We start from the raw sequence: 22589 nt of genomic DNA, 5'->3' as shown, positions 1-22589 counted from the left end.
CAGCTTTTGTAGATTCAAGAAAAGTCTGGATAAAGGTTAATGGTCAAAGGTTATTGTAATGAATTTATTATTATGTTTTGTCTAAATTACAGTCTTAGGAGGCTGTTGAAAAGATTATTAATGATAGTGAGAGAGACTGCTTGAGTGAAGGAACGGATGGTATTCTGTCAGTCTTTCTGTTATCGGCATGCTAAAGCAAGCTGAAGCAAAATAATGATAATGAATCAAAACAACCCAGCTGACTTTTCTAAGAGAAAATGAATAATGAACAAACGGTCTTTGAAACTGGTAAAGAGACCATGTAAAATTAGATAAAAGCTACAGGAAAATGAGAAGTTTAAAATCTTATTTAAATATGTTTAGAGTTAAAATCAAAGATATGAATATGAGAATATGAGCGGTTCATAGTCAGGTATGTGTGTGTGTTGGATGGTGACAGCATTGTATGTTTTATGAGTGTTGATTCATGTTTGGTATGTGTTAGTTTAGGGAAGCTATTCTGTCCCCATAGTGTGTATATTGTGTCATTAACCTCTGGAATGAGTTTTATCATTACAGATGGGTTAAGGCAAATGACAAATTTGAAAGAAATTTGGTCATCAAGCTCTGTAGATTATTGTGAACAGAGAGAGAATGTTGTTTGACTGATACTGACCAAGTCTGTACACGACGACCTGACCTGATAGAAACAATTGATGACTTTGACATTGGAAAATGTTTGTAGATGACTGACTTAAGAGACCAAATAACAGGCCTGAAAAGCAGTGAGACTCAGGACCTGTGCCCTTCAAATTATTAGATAAGAAGATGAGATTGTGGCTTACGTAATGTTTTGTTTCAGAGGCAGAGAAAGATGTCTGGGGGAAATTTGGCTGAAGGACAACATTTGGGTTAGTGTTGAAAACTTTGTTTACCCAAACACCATTGTTAAATTGATGCATGAGTTGTGTATCATGCATCAAAAGGGGGATGGTAACAATTGCCATACCAAGGGGTTCAAATTTGCTGAAAGCCATCGTACAGGTGGGACAATAAATGTTGGGAGGACCCTGCGTTTAACTGGGTAAAAGCCCTGTAAGAAGTCATTTTTCTCCGTAGCAAAATTGCTGTCTGTAATGCTGGGTACACACCAAAAGATTTTTTACATCTTATAAGATTTTCAAAATGTGATAGACCACAAACATGAGGACAAAAAATCCTAGATTTAAGCATTTTGCTCCTATAGTGTGTGGTGTGCCATGATGTGACAAAGACAGCACACCACACACAAACAGATTTTCAACCAGATTCTCAACTGTGAACACAGGAAATCTCACAAAAGCTCGCGAGACTTCAGAATAAGCATGTCGGATGATATGCAGGAAGAAATTATGATGATAGTGTTTGTAATGATTTTCACAGAAAATTCACATAAAAAAAACAAAACATTGTACCCACCATTATATATAACCTTTTATACAGAAATATATTCATTCTTTATTGTCTTAATTTATTCTTTATTGTATTTATTTTCTCTTTAGAAAAAGTTAGCCTATTTAATCCCTCACTGAACCCTTATAACACTCAGCTTCCTGCATGTGTGCGTGTGTGTGTGAGAATGACCGTCTTCCATCATCTCACTTTCTGATTGGATATTGTTTCGTTTCACGTGATAATCTCCAGAACGTGCGCGCGTTTGTCCTCGGGGTTCCCCCCACACATCAGGATTTCTGATCGTAAATATTAAACATGTTTAATATTTACGATTCGCGATCGGGGCGGCTCCGACGTTCTTCCGAGCAGGTTCGGACACTCTTAACACACCTCACACCAAGGGAAAATCTGATAAGATAATCTGTTGAACCATCAAGATAATCGGGACATAGCTAGGATTGTCGGAAGGGGGGAAATCGGCCCAAAATCAGCCCGATTATCTTTTGGTGTGTACCCAGCATAAGTGTGCAGATTCGGCAGCGAAGGATGCGGCAGCACAGCAGACAAAAGAAACTGTGTACTTTACTATCTGACAATAACCTCGACGTTTGTTTTTCTTTACAGAGGATGCAGACTTTTGATAGAGGGCAGACTGTGCCCAGTAAACTGGGTTATTATTGTGGCAGAGAGGTGCCACACCTTGCGCAGCGCATAACTTAAAACTTTCCTTTTGCAGGATGTCAGGATGGATTGTGTCGAACAGAACTGATTCTGTTCCAAATGTATAAATATTGTTTTGTTAACATGAGCAAAGTGGGTTGAGTGTTTTTTTTTCCTTTCAGGTTTTTCAGTGCCATTCAGTGAGCAAAATTATCTGGTGACAATATGTTTCAGGCTGTTGATTCAACAGGTCACACCAAAAGGGACGACCGGCTAGACAAGCGGTCAATAACAAAATAGCTAGGGTCTGCATTCACAGGTGACAGCGGGCAGGAAATGGTTAATTCCAGTAGAGGTGCGGTCGGGATAAGGAAAAATCTTGTAATGATCAGAAAATGGTTGGAGAGGGTGACACCTGGGTCCACGCCTCTGACCTTAGACTACACCAACCAACCTCAGCAACCCCACACGCCGACGCGAAGGACAGTGAGGGGTCAAGGACGTGCTAGTAACGTACCCTCCCTTGCCAGCGATGGAAAATCCTCTCTACGGCACGCAAAGTGTCATATTGGTGAAGACGGAATGTCCATGGGGCGAACGAGATGGTCAACACACCTGGAGGAGGATGTGGACCAACAAATGGTTTAAGTTTAGCAGAATAATTTGTTTTGTGATGATGTTGATGATTTTATTTGATTAAATCAAACTAGGGCTTAGTATTGATATAGATCTAATGATTTGATTGGTGCAAATGTTTTCAGGAAAAGTATAAAATCTATTCAATGATGTGAAGTACGGTCATAAAAAAAAAAAAAAAAAAGACAGTCGGTCTGTAATGGAAAAGTAAGAGTTAATTTTTTTTAACAACCAAATTGGGTAGAATGGATAAAATCATAAAACTCTTCTGGTTAGATTTGATTAAATAGGGTATTAAATAGAGCTTACTAAGTAAAACCATTGCCCGATTGAATTAAAAGTTAACAAAATACGGTTAGGAAATATGTAGATGGGTGTGGATTAATGGAAAGGGCTGAATGTATAGGAGTTATGATTGTATATGTTATTCTGATAATTTTGTTATTCATGGGTGAATACGAGTACTGGAATGTCTGTTCAATTTATCCCAAGGATGGACAAAATTAGGCAGACGGTGGAAGTAGCGGAAGCTACAGTAACGTGGTAAATTGGGGGGTGTTTTTTCATTTTCCGATTTTCTTACTTTCTAAATTCTTTCTTTCTAAGGACGATGATAATGTGTAAAGAGGGTTAAAAACAGTAGCCATCCGTGTTACGAGGTGGCATACAAGGACAGGGTTTGAATTGAGGGATATTTTTTATCTACTTTTTTCTTTTTCTTTGTGTAATAGTTTGCTGAAATTGATATGTGTTGAACTGATGTGTTGTTTTCCTACTAAATATAACTACACTATTTCTTGTTTATATTGAGGTGACTGAGGATCCGATCTATAGTGTTGGGGGTGCAATAACAGTGCTTGTTCACCTAGCCCGGCCTTATATAATCCTTTACTTGCTTGCTACAAAATTAAGGGCCTATCCTTACAAAAACAGCGTAAGCTTATTTCATTTTTAATCCTTTCTTTTCCTACAAGTTTAAAGAAGAGTGATCAGGTATACGAAAATCAAATATGAAGGGTATAACTGTGATGTAAAGACTTGAAGTAATTATATTCTTGGGGGTTTAATAGTAAAATGGGTTTGATTAAATTAGAAAACAAGGCTGAATTTTTATGTATTGTTTATCAGAGAATGATAAAGAGGAGGAATTTGTTGTGGAAAAATTCAGTATTTCTTATATTCATTTGTTTCCAAACTGTTAATTCCATTTAATCATGTGTTTCTGTGAGGGTTTCTAGCAACTGAGGGAAGCAGGAGGTAATTTAGGTCATAAATGAAGGCCTTTTGGCTTCTCAGGGACAAAGAACAGTGTGACCTGCTCAGGGGGGTAGAAAACCAGTCCAGGCCAGTTGAAGATAGGGGGTATCTTTTGGAAAGTTACAGAAAACTAAGTAGGTGTGGTCAAGATGTTAGAAACCTGTATAAAATGTCTCAGTTTTATTATGTTTTTAGGATTGTCTGTTTTTCATGGCTGGGTGGCTGCGGTCTGTGAAAAGAATCCTCAGAGAATAAAGCCTTTTCTCTTTATTACAATTTTGCCTCTTGAATGTTTCTTACACCTATTGATGCTGTTTTTCAGTAAGGTTAAAAAATTGCTATTACAAGCTCAATGTTAAAATTGACCGGAGTTCTCCTTTAAATAGATATAGGAAATATTATTCAATCACAACATGCTTTATTGTTTTTCTCTTTTTCAATAAAAATAGTCTGTATGGTGTGTGGTTCTTGTTAGTAAAATTAAACCTGATAATGAGTGTCTTGTGTACTAACATATCTTATCTGTTACTTCCCAGGGATACTGAATCACAGTGAGGAGATCCTACCAGCCACAGTATATATCTTTTCTAGTGTTACAGGCAAGAATATTTGTCTTGTTATACTTCTGCATGAGGCAAGGCCCAAAATTTGATTATGTATATTATAATAAGGCTTCATTTGAAATGGATGAGAAAAATAGCTTATCTGCAGAAAATCTGCAGCTTATCAAAAATAAAAATGGGGCGTCTTTCAAATGAAGGTAGGCTGTTGGAGTTTCCAATGCTGACAAAAAAGAAACGTAAAATGCACAAATAATTAATGTTACTTCTGTATCAATGAAATAAATTACAAAATACACAACTGAATAAATTAAAATTAATGTCATAAAATCACAAGTCTGTTTTGATTTCATGGTCAGAATCTTGTCTTGGAAAATAAAGTGGATGTATAAAAAAGCTCTAAACTAATTTTAGAACTGTTATGTGAGAATAAAGACAGCATCAGTTAAGCGTAAACCATTTAAAAAGGCAGGGCCGGCCCTGACCAATTTGCTGCCCTAGGCAAGATTTTACCTGGTGCCCCATGCATCACAGCCCATTTCACCCCGTCATTGTGTTCATGATTATTTTGCATATATATATAAATCACTCTGTCTGCGGCCTCTGGAGAACTCAGAACAACTGCTAGCATAAAGTTTAAGGTAAAAATAACTGCCATTAAATTATAGTATCTTACTACTATGCAATTAGATAAACTGTTCATTAATTACATCACTTTACCTCTGTCTTTATCCTCTTATCTTCTTTTTGACACTGTATCTATTGCAGACTATAATGCTAATTTATGTGTCATGTAAATTCCACCATACGTCACAATCAGGCAACTTTCACTTGTCTAGACCTGGCGCGAGCTGCCAGGCCCGTTTCTACAGGGGTGCTTGTGTAAAGCCCCTCAAACAAAAGCAATGCTGTATACATTAGATGTGGCGAGAGGCGACGCTACACAACAAATTACCAGCAACAACTGATCGCGCGTGCTCTGTTTCTGACGCACTTCAAGCACTCGCTGGGCGGGGGAAGATTGATGTGTCGGACCGGAGTCGAGGCACTTAGTTACGTTTTTGTGGATTTTTTTTTTTTGCTTTTTTTGGTAGTATTTCGAATTTATGGTTTTAAAATAGTATTGGTAAACATTTTTTTAAAAATAAATAAAGTTTTTAAAAAAATCACTCGTTCACTCATTTTGGCGCCCCTATGTTTGAGTGGTGCCCCTAGCATTTGCCTATTCCGCCTGTAATAGCAATTTTTTAACCTTACTGAAAAACAGCATCAACAGGTGTAAGAAACATTCAAGAGGCAAATTGTAATAAAGAGAAAAGGCTTTATTCTCTGAGGATTCTTTTCACAGACCGCAGCCACCCAGCCATGAAAAACAGACAATCCTAAAAACATAATAAAACTGGGTAACACTTTATTTTGATAGTCCGTTTGTTGAGACTTTACTAGTTATTAGAAGCCATTCAGTAGCTTGTCAACAGTGCATCAGTTGACATTCAACAACACTGTTTCAACAGACAAGTAACATACGTTCAACTGACTGCCTATAGACTATAAGGTACAATTCAAGTGTTAATCTACAGATTTTACGAAAAAGTGCCTGTTGACTGTCAATGTTATTTTGCAACAGGTTATTAACCAATTGGCGACTAACTTTCAATTGTCAACTTACTTTCTGTAGATTGAGTACCAACAATTCAAGATCAATCTGTCAGTTAAATGTCAACAGTCATGTCAGCATATGAAGTACATGATACTGTATATCCTACTCAAGGGGTCTCATGTGCATCAAATTAATGATTATTTTAGCTGATTTAAAACTGTTTTTAAAAATGTTTTAACCATTTGTAGATAATCTGTTGATAGTCAACTAAAGATTACATGTAGTTGCTTATTTGTTGCTTGTCAACAAAGAAATTGTTTATGATCAGTAGACTATTAATAGACATTCTCAACTAAGCGTTAGTAGATATATTTTAGGACTATCTAATTAAAGTGAAAGACAGTTGATATCAGTAGAAAGTCTATAACCTATCAACAGATTAATATATGATCAGTAGACTATTAATAGACATTCTCAACTAAGCGTTAGTAGATATATTTTAGGACTATCTAATTAAAGTGAAAGACAGTTGATATCAGTAGAAAGTCTATAACCTATCAACAGATTGCATATACCTGACCTGATTGAAGTAGAACAAACACTATGGCCAGCACATCAGAGAAAAAAAATCACTTTTATTAGCTAAATACATAAAAAATAATACAACCCATTATCAGGCATGTGATTGGCTAAGGACAAAAAAGCAGGAAAATATATAAATATTATCTTTTTACCAAACCTATACTGCTAAATGTACAACATCCAACTTTTTATGACACATGACAACAACTTATTTGAATTTAAAAAATAAAATATATCTTTTTACTTTTTTTTTTTAAACCAAACTTAAACTGCTTAATGTGCAACATCCAACTTATTATTTCATGAGTATGACACATAACAACTTATTTGGTGGATGTGTAACAGTGGGAATCAAAAGCAAGTGTCTTGTCCACTGCTCCATCACCACCTCTCTCTTTATATAGCCTACACTACACTACACAGAAATAACATACAATCAAATTATGCTTATTTTAAATGTATTGTGCAGGCTAGGTATACAAAAATATAGGCTTTTAATAATCTTTCAGTGCGCGAAACCATGAAAATATGAAACGCTTCAAAACAGAGCGCACAAAGCGCGTATGCGCATCGCGGGTGCAGAATGATGTGCTCAAAGCAACAGGGTCTCAGTGTGCAGCGCTGCGCAAGTGCGCATTTAAAAGTTCACGGCACAAAGCGAAGAAATGTCGAGCGCACAAATCCTAGTGTCTATCTGTCCAACAGTTTATTGATCATTTGTTTCTTCACAGTTTTAAATTCCCGTTATTGTGCGTTTGATGCCGATTCATAGTCCTTGTGATGTGTGATCTAACAGGCACACGGTAGCGAGTCGTTTAAAAACAGCAACAAAGTCATTTTATGCAAATCCACAGCCTTTTCTCTACAGATCAAGCATTATAATGTGAATATCATATTGGAGAGAGTTTTACCGTGCATGTATGCTGCTGTAACCGGAAGAGGCGCGCGCGCTGTTTGAATACTGAATGGAGAATGACAGCAGCAGAGGAGGGAAAACGAGTTTTCGTAAACTTTAATGACTTCTGTCCCTCACATTAACCTATGAAATAGGCTTCAGATGAATTTGTCACCCAAACTGACGTGAAAAAACCACCCGGTGTGGCCCTTTTGCGCGTGGTTCCAGGTTACCATGGTGACGGCTGTGAGATTTTTTAGCGCAATTTTCCTACGGACAAAATTGCGATTGTTAACTCATGATTTCTGTTCTGTCTGTGCGCACCAGTCTTGCACTTCTATCTCCTCCTCAACCAGACCACCTAGAGACTTCGGGTTTTCGACATTATGTTAAGGAAGGTCTAATCTCGGGAACGCACACACAAAAAAAAAAAAAAGAAAAAAATACATAAAAAGATTTACTATCTCTTAGTGTTGTGATCCCATGACGTCAGAAAATTGCGCTAAAACACTCACTGAGTTTTTATTACTTGTTTTTTTACAGATCTGCATGATTCACGTAGGTCACATTTTCAGGTCGGAAAATCCAGAATTCCGGATTAATCCGGAAAAATCACATCCCTGCATTATCTACTAGGATATCACGATCACATCTGAACCATCTGATTATGTGAAAAATTATATTGAGCATTCCAAATGAGAAAACTCTCAATAGTCTACATCATTTCAAATGCCCGAGGCCAAGATCAAAAGTTATAAACAACAAATAACAATAATTATTAATTAATACATTTAGCATTTTATTTTATTAAATGCAGTTTAATGTTATAACAGTTACTCATTTAAGAAATAATCTCTGTTCCTGCTGCAAACTCGCTTCGGAGGATTAACAGACAAGACTATAGTTTAAACCCATACTATACAATACCTTCTTTAATCGTTTAACCATTTTGTAACCTTTAGTTTATTTAACGTTACGGTGAGACACAAAAGGCATTTTCTCCTATAGAACCATAAAACACCAAAACACAATATATTAACAAAATACATAATTTGTATTAGCGAACGTAACGTTAGATGTAATCCAAATCTTTATAATCCATACGCAAGCAAGAAACAGATCCAAATTCAGCCCTTCATCCACATCCAGCGATCTCCATCTCCATTCTCAGCAGCGACCGTAAATGTCAAATCCCGCGCTCGTGATGAATTTAAATAAAAAAATTGCGCCCTCAAGAAGCGTTACGACATGTTTTACGGCAGTGATATCAAACGCTCATTGGCTCTCGCCTGCTTCGTCACAGATTGCAGCATGCCGTGTTTCAGTTGAAACAACATTGAAATGCAGAAGCGCGCGCGCCGTCTTCACGCAGAGGGAAGCTGGGTTAACATTTTAATGGATTAATAACTTAAATTCTGCTCTGTCCCTTATACAAAACTATTATATACTGCCAGAGAGGACTGCAACACATCGTCATTTGAGCGACTTTTGGTACCGATTTACATTTTCGCAATAAATTATTATGATTACACATCTGTTGTTTTTCTTCATAATTTTAGCCTGCATAGTTTTAAGAAATGGTTATGGGTAGGTTTAGGGGCAGGAGTAGGATTAATGTTAGTGGCTCAAATGCTATTAATAAAACTGGCATTTCCCTACACATCTCTGTCCATAAAGTGTTTTATTCTTTTTATATTCTGTATAAAATGAGTAATTTATATTTAGATTTAGGAGTAGGGTTAAGGGAACTTACATTTATCTATAAAACATTATAAGGGAAATGATACAGATATCTTTATGATTCGTAAACGTTTTGTAGCTGTGAATTCGTAATAATTCTACGTTGCAGACATGTCTGTATCATACGTTTCAGCATCTATCCAAACGTACAAAAAAAGTATGTTTTCAATCTGTTGATAGGTTATAGACTTTCTACTGATATAAACTGTTTTTCACTTTAATTAGATAGTCCTAAAATGTATCTACTAACACTTAGTGGATAATGTCTATTAATAGTCTACTGATCATAAACAATTTATTTGTTGACAAGCAACAGATCTAATCTTTAGTTGACTATCAACAGAGTATCTACAAATGGTTAAAACATTTTTAAAAACAGTTTTAAATCAGCTAAAATAATTATTAATTTGATGCATGTGAGACCCCTTGAGTAGGATATACAGTATCATGTACTTCATATGCTGACATGACTGTTGACATTTAACTGACAGATTGATCTTGAGTTGTTGGTACTCAATCTACAGAAAGTTAGTTGACAATTGAAAGTTAGTCGACAATTGGTTAATAACCTGTTGCAAAATAACATTGACAGTCAACAGGCACTTTTTCGTAAAATCTGTAGATTAACACCCCACTGCGCAATGTGACGTCGTAGTGACGTCATTTTCATGTAATTTTTGGACGTCCAAATTTGGTCCATTGAAGGGGTTGTTTTGTAACGCCAGGCGACGTCTTTTTTCGACGTCTTCCGCACGTCTAATGTTGACGTCCGTCCACAAAAGTTTGTTTGTGGGAAGAAGGAAGGAGACGGGGTCGGCTTGCTGTGGATTGTGTGTTTTATTAGATACGTCTTTTTCAAAAAATAATCGCGCTCAAACAAAACAGTGGCTTCTCCTACACACACACACACACACACACACACACACACACACACACACACACACACACACACACACACTTATTCTTGCTTTACCTGGGAATCGAACTCGTGATCTTATGTTACAAGCGCCAACACTCTACTGTTTGAGCTACAGCATCAGACTTTTGTACGCGTCTTCAGTTATCATGTTGAACAATGATTATTAAATCAAATAACAAAATTGTTGATAAATGTGTTCACACCAAACACGAAGAGAGTGAGATAATTTCTGATTCGCGTTTAATAGGTTCAGCGCTTAACGCGGTTTGGAAAGAAACTGCATCTTGCAGTACATTTTAAATATAGCGATTTGGAAACGTGGATGGAGCAGTGAATAGGTTCAGTACACAGCAAAATGACATGACAAACTCGCGTTTTGGAAAAGAGCTCTTCATTTGTAAATTAAAAAAATATTAATAATCATGTAAATTTCCTGCACTGTCATAGACGTCCAAATGACGTCCAAAAAAATTACCCAGTTCAAAGGTCCAATGTTGACCGTAAATATGACGTTCAAGTTGGGTCATGGTTGGACGTCCAAATAGTGGACCTAGTTTGGACGTCGAAAAAAATTACCCAGTTCAAAGGTCCAATGTTGAACGTAAATATGACGTCCAAGTTGGGTCATGGTTGGACGTCCAAATAGTGGACCTAGTTTGGACGTCGAAAAAAATTACCCAGTTCAAAGGTCCAATGTTGAACGTAAATATGACGTCCAAGTTGGGTCATGGTTGGACGTCCAAATAGTGGACCTAGTTTGGACGTCGAATTGATGTCCAGAATTGGTCATGGACCGACGGACCCAATATAGACTTGATCTGCACGTCTATCCGATGTCCAATGTTTAGTGGGACTTGAATTGTACCTTATAGTCTATAGGCAGTCAGTTGAACGTATGTTACTTGTCTGTTAAAACAGTGTTGTTGAATGTCAACTGATGCACTGTTGACAAGCTACTGAATGGCTACTAATAACTAGTAAAGTCTCAACAAACGGACTATCAAAATAAAGTGTTACCTAAAACTGAGACATTTTATACAGGTTTCTAACATCTTGACCACACCTACTTAGTTTTCTGTAACTTTCCAAAAGATACCCCCTATCTTCAACTGGCCTGGACTGGTTTTCTACCCCCCTGAGCAGGTCACACTGTTCTTTGTCCCTGAGAAGCCAAAAGGCCTTCATTTATGACCTAAATTACCTCCTGCTTCCCTCAGTTGCTAGAAACCCTCACAGAAACACATGATTAAATGGAATTAACAGTTTGAAAACAAATGAATATAAGAAATACTGAATTCTTCCACAACACGCCTATGCCGCGGGCCGGCCCTGTGAAAAGGTTAAATACACAAATAAAATATTTAGGTAGGTCACAGCTGCATCTGTCTCAGAAAAAGAGGAAAAAAGATGTGATTTGATGTTTTTGATCGATCTGATGTTATTGAACTGTGAAACCAGCATGAAGAACTATTTTTGCTTTGAATGATCTGAATATGCGTTCTTGGCCACATCAAACCACGACTGGCTGCACGTTCAAGGGTCGCTTACGTCAAAGATTGTTGCTTTATGTGTAGAGTAATTATTTCACTGTACCAATCTTTTTTATGGACACTAAAATTTTTCAAACAGGACAAATGATCTGCCCTGAGTCCAAACCCATGGACTTACTAAGCTGCTCCACTTTTGCCGTCATCTTCTGATATTTCCTAATATTTCCTCATTTCATAATATTATTTGTGAAAATGGTAAGCAGTAAACTGGCTAATTTCGAAAGATACAATATCATTTGCGATATATACACGAAATTATGTATTGAAGGGCAGTTTTTTTATCAATACAACAAAACGTACTCGGTTACTAATGTAACCTCGGTTCTCTCTAGAAGAGGGAACGAGTATTGCGTAAGGTTAGCTTACGCATCGGGAAAGTCTTCTTTCTTCGAGATCTGAAGCCAAAAAATTATCCTTAATTTTGTATACATTGTCAACGCAGTGCAGCAGCCGACAGACCTAGGCAGGCTGTATAAGCGTGCTCATTGGCTGCTCGGCGGCAACTGCTTAAGCCTATCGGTGAGCGCTCTGAACGCGGCAACCAATGAGGGCGCTTCGCGCCCTCCGCACCCTTCTAACCGTCAGAATGGGTGTGGCCAGCGTGTATATATTCAGCGCTCATAGGCTAAAATTCTGGTTTTCGCAGTCTGAAGCGCAAAAGCTCGTGGCGCGACACGGCAGGTTACGCAATACTCGTTCCCTCTTCTAGAGAGAACCGAGGTTACATTAGTAACCGAGTACGTTCTCTTACGAGAGGTCTCTCGTATTGCGTAAGGTTAGCTTACGCATCGGGAACCCTTTGTCAACGCCGTGTGCGCCGAGCATCCAGCCCATGAATCCCAGGGAAACCGGGGAAAACACTCTGCTGGGAAATGTGGCCGGTCGGAGAGACGGGCCAGCGCAGTACAGGCACTTCATGCAGCATATGACATAGAGCGGCGCGGCCGGTCTATAAACATATAACAGTACAAACAGTAGGGCCGGCAGAGCGAGCCCATACAGTACATAAGCACTCATAAGGGTAGGAGAAAAACGACATAGTCGGTCTCACATGAAGGGAAAAATTCCCGCGCGACAGAGAATAATACGGGCGGCCAGCAGCGCGGGCCAGCACCGACAACAGTGCGTAACGGGAAATAGGAAACAGAGCGGATCAGCCGGTCTGAGTCAAACACTTCACCCTGAGTATAGTACCAGAATAGCGCCAGCATATGAACGTAGTCTGCACACGAGAAATGGGCAGAGCATACATGTCACGTATGCTGACAGTCTTTTTGCCTGTAGGGCAGGAACTTCCAGGTTATAAAACCTCACGAATGTTGATGGGGAGGCCCAGCCCGCCGCCATACAAATACCGTGATTAGAAATTCCGCTGGACCAGGCCCACGACGAGGCCATGCCTCTAGTGGAGTGGGCTCTGATGCCCAGAGGGCACTGCAGGTGTCTGGAGGCATAAGCTGCTGCTATCGCGTCCACTATCCACCTGGACAAGCTCTGTTTCGAGGCGGCAAGACCCTTGGTGCGTCCGCCGAAGGAAACAAAGAGCTGCTCTGAACGCCTGAAAGCGGCGGAGCGCGTGATGTAAACTCTCAGCGCCCGGAGGGCATAGGAGGTTATCACTGTCCCCACTGTCGGATGCTGGCAGAGCCGAGAGGGACATAACTTGTGCCCTAAACGGGGTTCCAATCGCTTTGGGGATGTAACCGTGTCTCGGTCTGAGAATGACTTTCGAGTCATTCGGCCCGAACTCAAGACATGCAGGGCTAACAGATAGCGCGTGCAAATCACCCACTCGTTTGACTGAAGACAGAGCTATCAGAAAAACGGTTTTAAGCGACAGATACTTTAGATCCGCGGATTCAAGCGGTTCAAAGGGAAAAGCCTCTAGGGCCGCTAGGACCAAGGACAGATCCCACGAGGGAACCGAGGGGGGCCGCGGGGGATTCATCCGTCTAGCTCCTCTGAGGAAGCGGATAATGAGCTCATTCCTTCCCATTGCCCGGCCGCGCGTCGTCTCAGCGAACGCTGCAATAGCGGCCACATATACTTTGAGCGTGGAAGGGGATCTGCCCTTTTCCAACAGCTCTTGTAAGAAGGAGAGCACCCGCGGGACCCCGCATGCGCGCGGATCCAAGTTTTTAGTAGCGCACCATTTAGAAAACACCGACCATTTAGACGCGTAGAGCCGTCTCGTGGAGGGGGCTCTCGACTGTGTGATCGTGTTCACGACCCCTTCTGACAGGTCAACGGGTATCCGTTGATCACCCATGCATGCAGCGACCAGCGCTCTGGATGGGGATGCCAGATCGATCCACCGGCTTGGGAGAGGAGATCCTTTCTCACCGGGATCGGCCATGGGGGTGAGTGCGACAGCCTCACTAGCTCTGGGTACCAAGTTTGGTTTTCCCATCGCGGGGCTATAAGCAGCACTGAGTGGTGCGTTTCTCTGATCCTCGAAATGACCTGTGGCAACAGGGAGATCGGAGGAAAAGCATACAGCGGGAGGCTGGGCCATGTCTGGGACAGCGCGTCCTCGCTCTTCGAATAAAACTTCGGGCATTGAGCATTGTCTTTCGACGCAAAGAGGTCGATTTCCGCTCTGCCGAATAGGCGCCAGAGAAACTGGACTGTCTGGGGGTGCAGAGACCATTCTCCCGGGGGAATGTTGTCCCTGGACAGTCTGTCTGGACCGACATTCAGGTGGCCCGGCACGTGCGCGGCTCTCAGCGAGCGCAGCGAGCGGTAAGCCCACACGAGAAGGCGTTCTGTCAGCCTGCACAGATTCCTGGATTTGACACCGCCCTGTCGGTTCACATAGGATACCACGGACGTGTTGTCCGAGCGGACTAGCACATGGTGATCCCGTATGAATGGGAGGAAGCGCCTGAGCGCGTTCTCGACCGCTATCATCTCCAAACAGTTTATGTGGAGGCATTTTTCCCGGTCTGACCACAGGCCAAAAGCCGGTTTGCCCTCGAACAGAGCGCCCCAGCCTGAGGTGGAAGCGTCCGTCGAGATAACTTTGCGGTGTGAGATAGCTCCCATTGTCACTCCCCGCTGGTACCAGTCGGCCGCTAACCAGGGCTTCAGAGCTGAAACGCAGCTCTGAGTCACTCTGATGCGGATACCGCCGGAAGCCCATGCTCTGTGAGGCACTCGGGCATTCAGCCAGCGTTGTAGCGGGCGCATTCGTAAAAGACCCAGCCGAAGCACTGCTGCGGCTGAGGCCATACAACCTAGTAACCTCTGAAATGTTTTGAGAGGTACGGTGCTGCCCGGCCGGAGGGACGCGGCCAGGCGTCGACTGCAGCGCGCGCGCTGTGTCGACAGGTGGGCCGTGTACTGGTATACCTGACCGTCGAAGGCGAATCTCAAGAATGGCCTGTGACGGGGTATTATCAGGATCTGAAAAGCACGCGTCTTTTAGATCGAGAGATATAAACCAGTCCCTCGGGCGAATTTGCGCGAGAATTTGTCTGGTTGTGAGCATTTTGAACGGTCTTCTCATAAGAGCCTTGTTCAAACGTCTCAGATCCAAAATTGGTCTGAGAGCTCCGTCCTTCTTGGGAACGAGGAAATAACGGCTGTAAAAGCCCGACTCGCTCATGGAAGGGGAAACCGGTTCTATAGCCCTTTTGCACAGAAGTGTAGCTATTTCTGCTCGAAGTAGATGTGCTACTTCCCCATTCACTCTGGTCTCGATACGCGCTTGAAAGCGCGGAGGGCGGCGAGCGAACTGCAGAGTATAGCCCTGTTTTACTGTGCTTAGCACCCGTTCTGATGCGCCTGGAATAGTTTCCCACGCTTTTGCGTGTGCAGCCAGGGGCAGAATGGCCTCCGGGCTCCGATCGCCGCGCATCGCGGGCTCGAGAGCTCGAAACGGAGGGGCGCGCGCGGCGCGCGCGCTCTTGGTGCTTAGATACGGCGGATCGCACGCAGCGATAGCTGGCCGTTTTACACACAGTGTCCCGGTGGCTTTAGACGGGGAACATAAAGTGTGAGGCGCGACGCGCGATGGCGGCGTCGGGGGCGAAAATGTTCGTTAGTATGTGTGAGCGCTCGAGGGCGGGCACAGGACTTACATTCAGGGGCGGGCGCGGCGCGCGCGCTCTTGGTGGTTAGATACGGCGGATCGCACGTAGCGATAGCTGGCCGTTTTACACACAGTGTCCCGGTGGCTTTGGACGGGGAACATATAGTGTGAGGCGCGACGCGCGATGTCGGCGTCGGGGCGAAAATGTAGTTAGTATGTGTGAGCGCTCGAGGGCGGTTTTTACAAAAACGCCTCGTGCTCTTTTAGAGTACACACAGAAACAGTAATAATGTAAAGGATATGTCGCCGGATAGCGTAGCAGGCACGGATGGCTGAAGGCGGCGAAGACGGCCGGCTTCTTCAGGCGCTGTCCTAAGCTTGCTGGTCGCTGGTTTCAACGGCGGCGGCTCTCAAGATCCAGCGATGCGAAGAGCGTCGCTGAAGACAAGAAAATCAGAATTTTAGCCTATGAGCGCTGAATATATACACGCTGGCCACACCCATTCTGACGGTTAGAAGGGTGCGGAGGGCGCGAAGCGCCCTCATTGGTTGCCGCGTTCAGAGCGCTCACCGATAGGCTTAAGCAGTTGCCGCCGAGCAGCCAATGAGCACGCTTATACAGCCTGCCTAGGTCTGTCGGCTGCTGCACTGCGTTGACAATGTATACAAAATTAAGGATAATTTTTTGGCTTCAGATCTCGAAGAAAGAAGACTTTCCCGATGCGTAAGCTAACCTTACGCAATACGAGAGACCTCTCGTAAGAGAACTAATGTGACAATACATTTTTTTCGGGATGACGGCATGCACAATGTAATCTGTAAAAGACCAATTGGATGGAAACACACAAGAGACAGCAAAACTTTTTAATATTCACTTAGTCAATAACAAAACAGCGTAAAAACTGGACAGAAACGTGGCTATGTGTCATAATTTCTAGTTCTAGTTCGTTATTAGTTGTCTTGGTTTGTAATTAGTTCTGTTCCCTGTTGCTTTAATGTTCTCCTTCTGTGCATCGAAATTATAACTTTTTGTATTAATGCCGTAGAAGTGCAGTGTCCCTCTCATTAATGTTACACTCATTGCTAATGGGTAATATTTCAGATTTGTTGATACAAAAATGTCAAAAAGTCTCATCAGGATTTAATTTATAGTTATGTTCCATCATTTATTGATAAATCAGGGCCCAACTACAGGATTATTGTGTGTTTTGAACAGAGACACGTCTGTTGTGCTTTTAATCACAGAGATTTTTGTCCTCAATCAACAGCAATAATTTATGCTATCTTGTAGATTTGATCTATATGTACATTTTATCAGGAAGGGCATCAACATAATCTTTACAAGTATAAAGCAAGCTCATATGAAGCAAGCTCCTCCTCCTTAGCAGTTCTTCACAGTCCACACACACACACACACACACACACACACACACACACACACACAGATACGCCATTAGAGCGATCAGACATCCTCATCAACAACTCATTTCAGGTAAAATATTTTATGCGTTAATTGACATCTATAGTTTATTTTATTATTAGTGTAAACCGTTGTTCATTTATTGTTATACTTTGGCACATAAAATTATATTTATTAGTTTTGGATTTGTTTGGACATTAGGCTACAAAATATACAATCATGCAAAATATTGTGAACAGAGTAAATTTGAGTCCTGTGATGTTTCGTCGGAGAGGAAGACGTCTATAAGCTCATGTAAGCCTTAGTAAAGCAAGTATCACGGTTTTATCAGTCACTCTGGACAAGGGCATCAGATAAAGCTTTAATCATAAATACTGTACATGAAACACAGAAAATAAAACAACCTTGAGTGAGTTGTGAACTGCAGAATCTGAACACTTAATTACAGGTGAAAACTCTTCCTAAAATGGAAACCAGCAAGATCATCTCCTCTGATAAAGCTACAGTTGTCATCCAAGTAAATCCACAGGTGACTCAGAATATTGTGACTGGTGATGATGGACAGGAGACCAGAGGAGCACAGCCCAGTACGGCTCTTACTGGCTTTTTCAAAGCACAACCAAAGGCACTGGGGGTAATCATTTAATGATGAATTACAATTATGGGTGATTTTGGGAATATTTTTAGTGTGTAATTTTCTTCTGTGAAAAAAATGAACAGAAAATAAAAAGCTGTTATTATATGACCTCAAGTTAACAGATGTGTTCCGGTGTGTGTGTGTGTGTCTGTGTGTGCGTGCGTGTGTGTGTGTGTGTGTTCAAATATGAATGCTATGCCCTTATGAAGAACACTACTTGACTCATATCTGCCCTGTCTAGACTGTCCAAATAATGATTGGAGTGGTGGTTTTTTTATTGGGTATCGTACGCACCAGTGTCATCGATTACCCACTCGATTATCTGTCTGTCATCAGTGGCATCACCTACTGGGGATCCGTTATTGTAAGTTTCAGTTAATGGTTTTACTGTTTTTAATTTCCAGAATAAACTGTGAAATGTGTTGTTTCTCTCTCAGTTCATCAGTGCTGGATCTCTGTCTGTTGCTGCGCAGAATAAACTTCATCTGTGTGTGGTACGTACATAATGTGCTGAAATCTGTGTGTGATAACTTTCCTTTTGCCACATTGTTTCTAATGTATTCATACACTATTATTATTAAATCATTACAAGCTGTCAAACATATAGCATCAGTCCAGATATCATCATCTGTTAGCAGCATCTGTTTAACCCGTATGTGCTGCTGGGGCCGTGGGAAACTACTAATGACATTTGCTATAATATTTAAAGAACAAATATTATCCCTTCATCTAAATGGCATGAAACTAGATGACTTTTCTCACACTTACTATATCCACACAGAACGTTTAAACGGTTTAAAATCCACATTAAACGGTATCTGATTGTATGTTAGTGTGACAAAAATAAAAGTCACACTCAGGATGTTTGGGGCTCTGTAGACGCCACATAGGAAATGAATATAGTGTGTGTTTGTGTGTGTGTGCATGTGTGGAGTGTCGAGGGGGAGGGGGAGGGGGAGGGGGAGGGGGAGGGGGGACACAAATACACAGAAATGCATGGCAACACTACAACACATCCACTTGTGCTTATCCCCAGTCCCCTGCCATTCAGTGAAATTGAGAAATGTAGATCTCATATAAAGTCAAAATGTATATATGTATATATAAATGATTACAAATTGAGGCAAATAAGTTTTAAAAATACCATAAACTCCTCCAAAAAACTCTTTTCCCACAGTAGACAGAAGCTTGCACATTAATCTCAACTTTCTTATAGAGCAATGACACATTTTTACCATTTAAAGAATATGGACTAAAAAGAGATCTGACTCATTATCAATTTACATATTTAAACCTGCAGTTCAGGACATTTTATAAGTGTACACTCTTTACTATTACTGTCAGCTTTCACATGTCAGCTCTTTTCCTCTGCAGGTCAAAGCCTCTCTTATAATGAATGTGTTCAGTGCCATAACTGCGGGGATAGCCATCGTTCTGATGTCCATAGAGATTGGAATGATTTCAAGGTGGCCCAATGGCTATTTGAAGGTACCAAATGCACAATGTGCAATACTATAGTAATATGATCAGCTTAAATTAGTTTTTTCTTTAATTGCTGTTTACTTGAATAGTTCACCCAAAAATGACAACTGTGTCATCATTTACTGATTGAAACAAATTTTTACTAATAAAGATTGTGCTTTTCAGTCTTTTCCATACAGTTATAATGACTAACGACTGGAAATTGTTCTTCAAATGACACAAAAGGCATAATAGAAGTATCATAAAAATTAGAAAGTAATCCATGTGACTTGTGCACTATGTTTCAATTGTTCAAAAGCCATATGATGACTGGGTACCACTTTATAATAACGTTCAGTTGTAAGTCATTTATAAGTGGTTCGTTAATGATGAACTAATCATTTACAGAACATTCATAAATGATTAGCAAGTGATATACTAACACTTTATGTATGTTTTGTAAATTCCATTACAAGTCATTTACAATTGATTAGTAAATGATTAACTAATTATTTACAAAACATGACTATGCGTTCATAAATGACTAATAAGCAATATGTTAATTATTGCATGTTTTGTAGATTCAGTTATAAGTCATTTACAATTGATTAGTAAATGATTAACTAATCATTTACAAAACATGAATATGCATTTCATAAATGTTTAATAAATAATGTTTTTTTTTGGTTGTATGTATGTATGTAGCAATTAGAGGGTGCAGAAAGTGTTGTAAATGCCTTGAATACATGTACAGATCATTTGTAACAGGTAAGTATAATTTGTAACAGGTAAGTGTAACATATTTGCAAGTGATGAATAGTTTACACTTTAGATTAGGGGATGCAGACAGTGTTGTAAATGATTTATAACACTTTCTGCATCCCCTAATCTAAAGTGTAAACTATTCATCACTTGTAAATGTGTTACTTATACATTTGTAGGTAACATTCGTAGATCTTATGCCTTTTTGATTCTTGAAGTGGTAATCTACAAATGAAGTGTAAGGCATTTACAAGTGATGAATAGTTTACACTTTAGATTAGGGGATGCAGAAAGTGTTGTAAATGACGTTTACACATCTATAACAGGTGTTGAACACTAGTGTGCACTGCAGTGTAAGTGCTGACTGGTGTTTGCAGTATGTAATAAACAACCAGGATCCATGTGCCTCTTTATTTAGCATACACCATTACAACTGCCTGCAAACCGGGACCAACAACATCACAACAGGATACATACCATATATGGTATTTCACTGTAACAACTGGTGAAGGTATAGACAGCTGTCTTCTCTGAAACACATGGAGTCTAACCACTGTGCACCTGATGTGAGCAAAACATACAAAAAAATGTAACATAATTTATTAAACATTTATGAAACACATAGTCATGTTTTGTAAATGATTAGTTAATCATTAACTAATCAATTGTAAATGACTTGTAACAGAATTTACAAAACATACATAAAATGTTAGTATATCACTTGCTAATCATTTATGAATGTTCTGTAAATGATTAGTTCATCATTAACTAACCACTTATAAATTACTTACAACTGAACGTTATTATAAAGTGTTACCGATGACTGTTAATATGTAGTATAATATGAACTTTTAGAGCCTCACTCAATATAACTGATGGGATATTATTTGTAATCTACTTTTATTTGATCTTGTTGAATATATTTTAGAGCTATGATCTGGGGATCAGTGGAATAATGCTGGTGTTCTGCATTACTCAGTTCATCATCTCCATCTGTATCTCAGGATTTGCCTGCAAAGTCACCTGTAACAGAGGCTCTACTGTGGTCAATGTGGCACTGAACCAGGTATAACACCCTAACCCTAACCCTAACTATAACCAGGGTGTCAGTCAGTTTTATCCCAACAACCAATAGTTTTGTATTTTTTAAATTTGGGTTAAAAAGCCACAACCAAAGGTAAAGCTATCAGAATGGAAAGAAAATATAATGCAACCAGAATATGTTTAATTATAAACTGCCTTTTACCTCACTGGTCTAAAACTCGGACAATCTACTACTGTCACGGATTGGCCAGGTTCATCCACCACAATCACCCAGCGATCACAGTCACCTGAATACTAACAAGTCACACCTGCACCCCATCAATCACCACTGCTTCATAAGCACACCTCACGCACTCCTCATTGTCCGGGCTCGTTAATCCGAAGCGGACTCTAGTGCTTCTCTCTGCGAGTTCTCTCACTACTAAACTTACCTGTGTTTACTTACCAGTTCTCTACGAAGATTCCAGTCTGTTCCAGTCTGTCCAGATCTCATCTCTAGTGGTGTCCGAGCCGTAAGCCTGTCTGTATCATCTAGTGGTGCGTGAGTGTGTGCTGTCACCTGTCATCCTCTTCATCCAAAGTTCATCTCCACTCTGAAGTCTCATCCTGCCGTTCCTGCAAAGATACTACTATTATTCATCACGAATTACATGCCAGACCTCTGAACCTCTGAACTCTGTTCCTCTTCCTATATCCAGCACGTTGATCCTTCTTGACACTCAGTTGTTTCAATAAACATTACATCTTCACTTACCTTGTTGTCCGTCTGCTTCCGTAACAACTACAATAACGTTCATTTTTTTAATAAACTATTTCTAGTCTTGTATTGTTGAAATAGTCATGCTACATAGAAAACAACTAATTTACTGCTAATTAAAAACATCAACTGCACACAGTATGGAAACAATATAGGAACTATAAGTCAAGCACTACTTCATTGTGAACTTCAGCTTTGCACGGCTGCTAGACTGTTGAAGTGGGTGACAGTGCTTTTAAACACTCACAGGGCTTTTCACATTGTCACTCGTCACAGTACAACCTATAAAAATATTTATATAGTGTGTGGACCTTGTTAGTAAAATTAAACCTGATAATGAGTGTCTTGTGTATTAACATATCTTATCTGTTACTTCCCAGGGTCAGTGAGGAGATCCTACCAGCCAAAGTTTGAGAGGAATTAATATCTCATATTGTTGCATCTGATGAATATGTTTTGAGAATTGAAAGTACACCAAATAAATGGTTTGTTGATGCAAAGCCCCATCTGTGTCTCTTGTCTGAAAAAAAAAAAAAAAAAAAACTACAACAAAGACATACAAATTATATTTTATTGTTAATTTTATTCTTGATTTTGGGGTAAGTAAATTTTTATCATTCAGTCGGGGGGATGAGGCATGTCTGGAATCATAATTCTGTCAGG

At 40.2% G+C, this 22589-nt stretch overlaps 2 protein-coding genes across 2 annotated transcripts in view; one reads left to right on the top strand and one right to left on the bottom strand.

The window, feature by feature from the left end:
* Window positions 1–22589, bottom strand: part of fam98b (family with sequence similarity 98 member B) — a 549041-nt gene that overhangs the window by 233493 nt on the left and 292959 nt on the right. The window lies entirely within an intron of this gene.
* On the top strand, window positions 17289–21921 carry LOC308707777 (membrane-spanning 4-domains subfamily A member 15-like). Its single transcript, XM_081394437.1, has 7 exons — window positions 17289–17337; window positions 17714–17899; window positions 18144–18266; window positions 18340–18396; window positions 19277–19390; window positions 21054–21191; window positions 21618–21921. The coding sequence occupies exons 2-7, from the start codon at window positions 17732–17734 to the stop codon at window positions 21666–21668; spliced, it is 651 nt and encodes a 216-aa protein (XP_081250563.1). The 5' UTR covers window positions 17289–17337; window positions 17714–17731; the 3' UTR covers window positions 21669–21921.

The sequence above is a fragment of the Scardinius erythrophthalmus genome, assembly GCF_964197995.2.
Source record: "Scardinius erythrophthalmus genome assembly, chromosome: 19".
Classification (NCBI taxonomy): Eukaryota; Metazoa; Chordata; class Actinopteri; order Cypriniformes; family Leuciscidae; genus Scardinius; species Scardinius erythrophthalmus.
This window is presented reverse-complemented; position numbering and strand designations above follow the sequence as displayed.

What these genes read in the sequence shown, in the direction of transcription:
- LOC308707777 (XM_081394437.1), top strand. Translation starts at nt 17,732, where the DNA reads ATGGAAACCAGCAAGATCATCTCCTCTGATAAAGCTACAGTTGTCATC. An exon ending in ATAAACTTCATCTGTGTGTG is followed by an intron (nt 18,397 to 19,276) that starts GTACGTACATAA and finishes TTTCCTCTGCAG; the next exon opens with GTCAAAGCCTCTCTTATAAT. An exon ending in TCAATGTGGCACTGAACCAG is followed by an intron (nt 21,192 to 21,617) that starts GTATAACACCCT and finishes TTTACTTACCAG; the next exon opens with TTCTCTACGAAGATTCCAGT.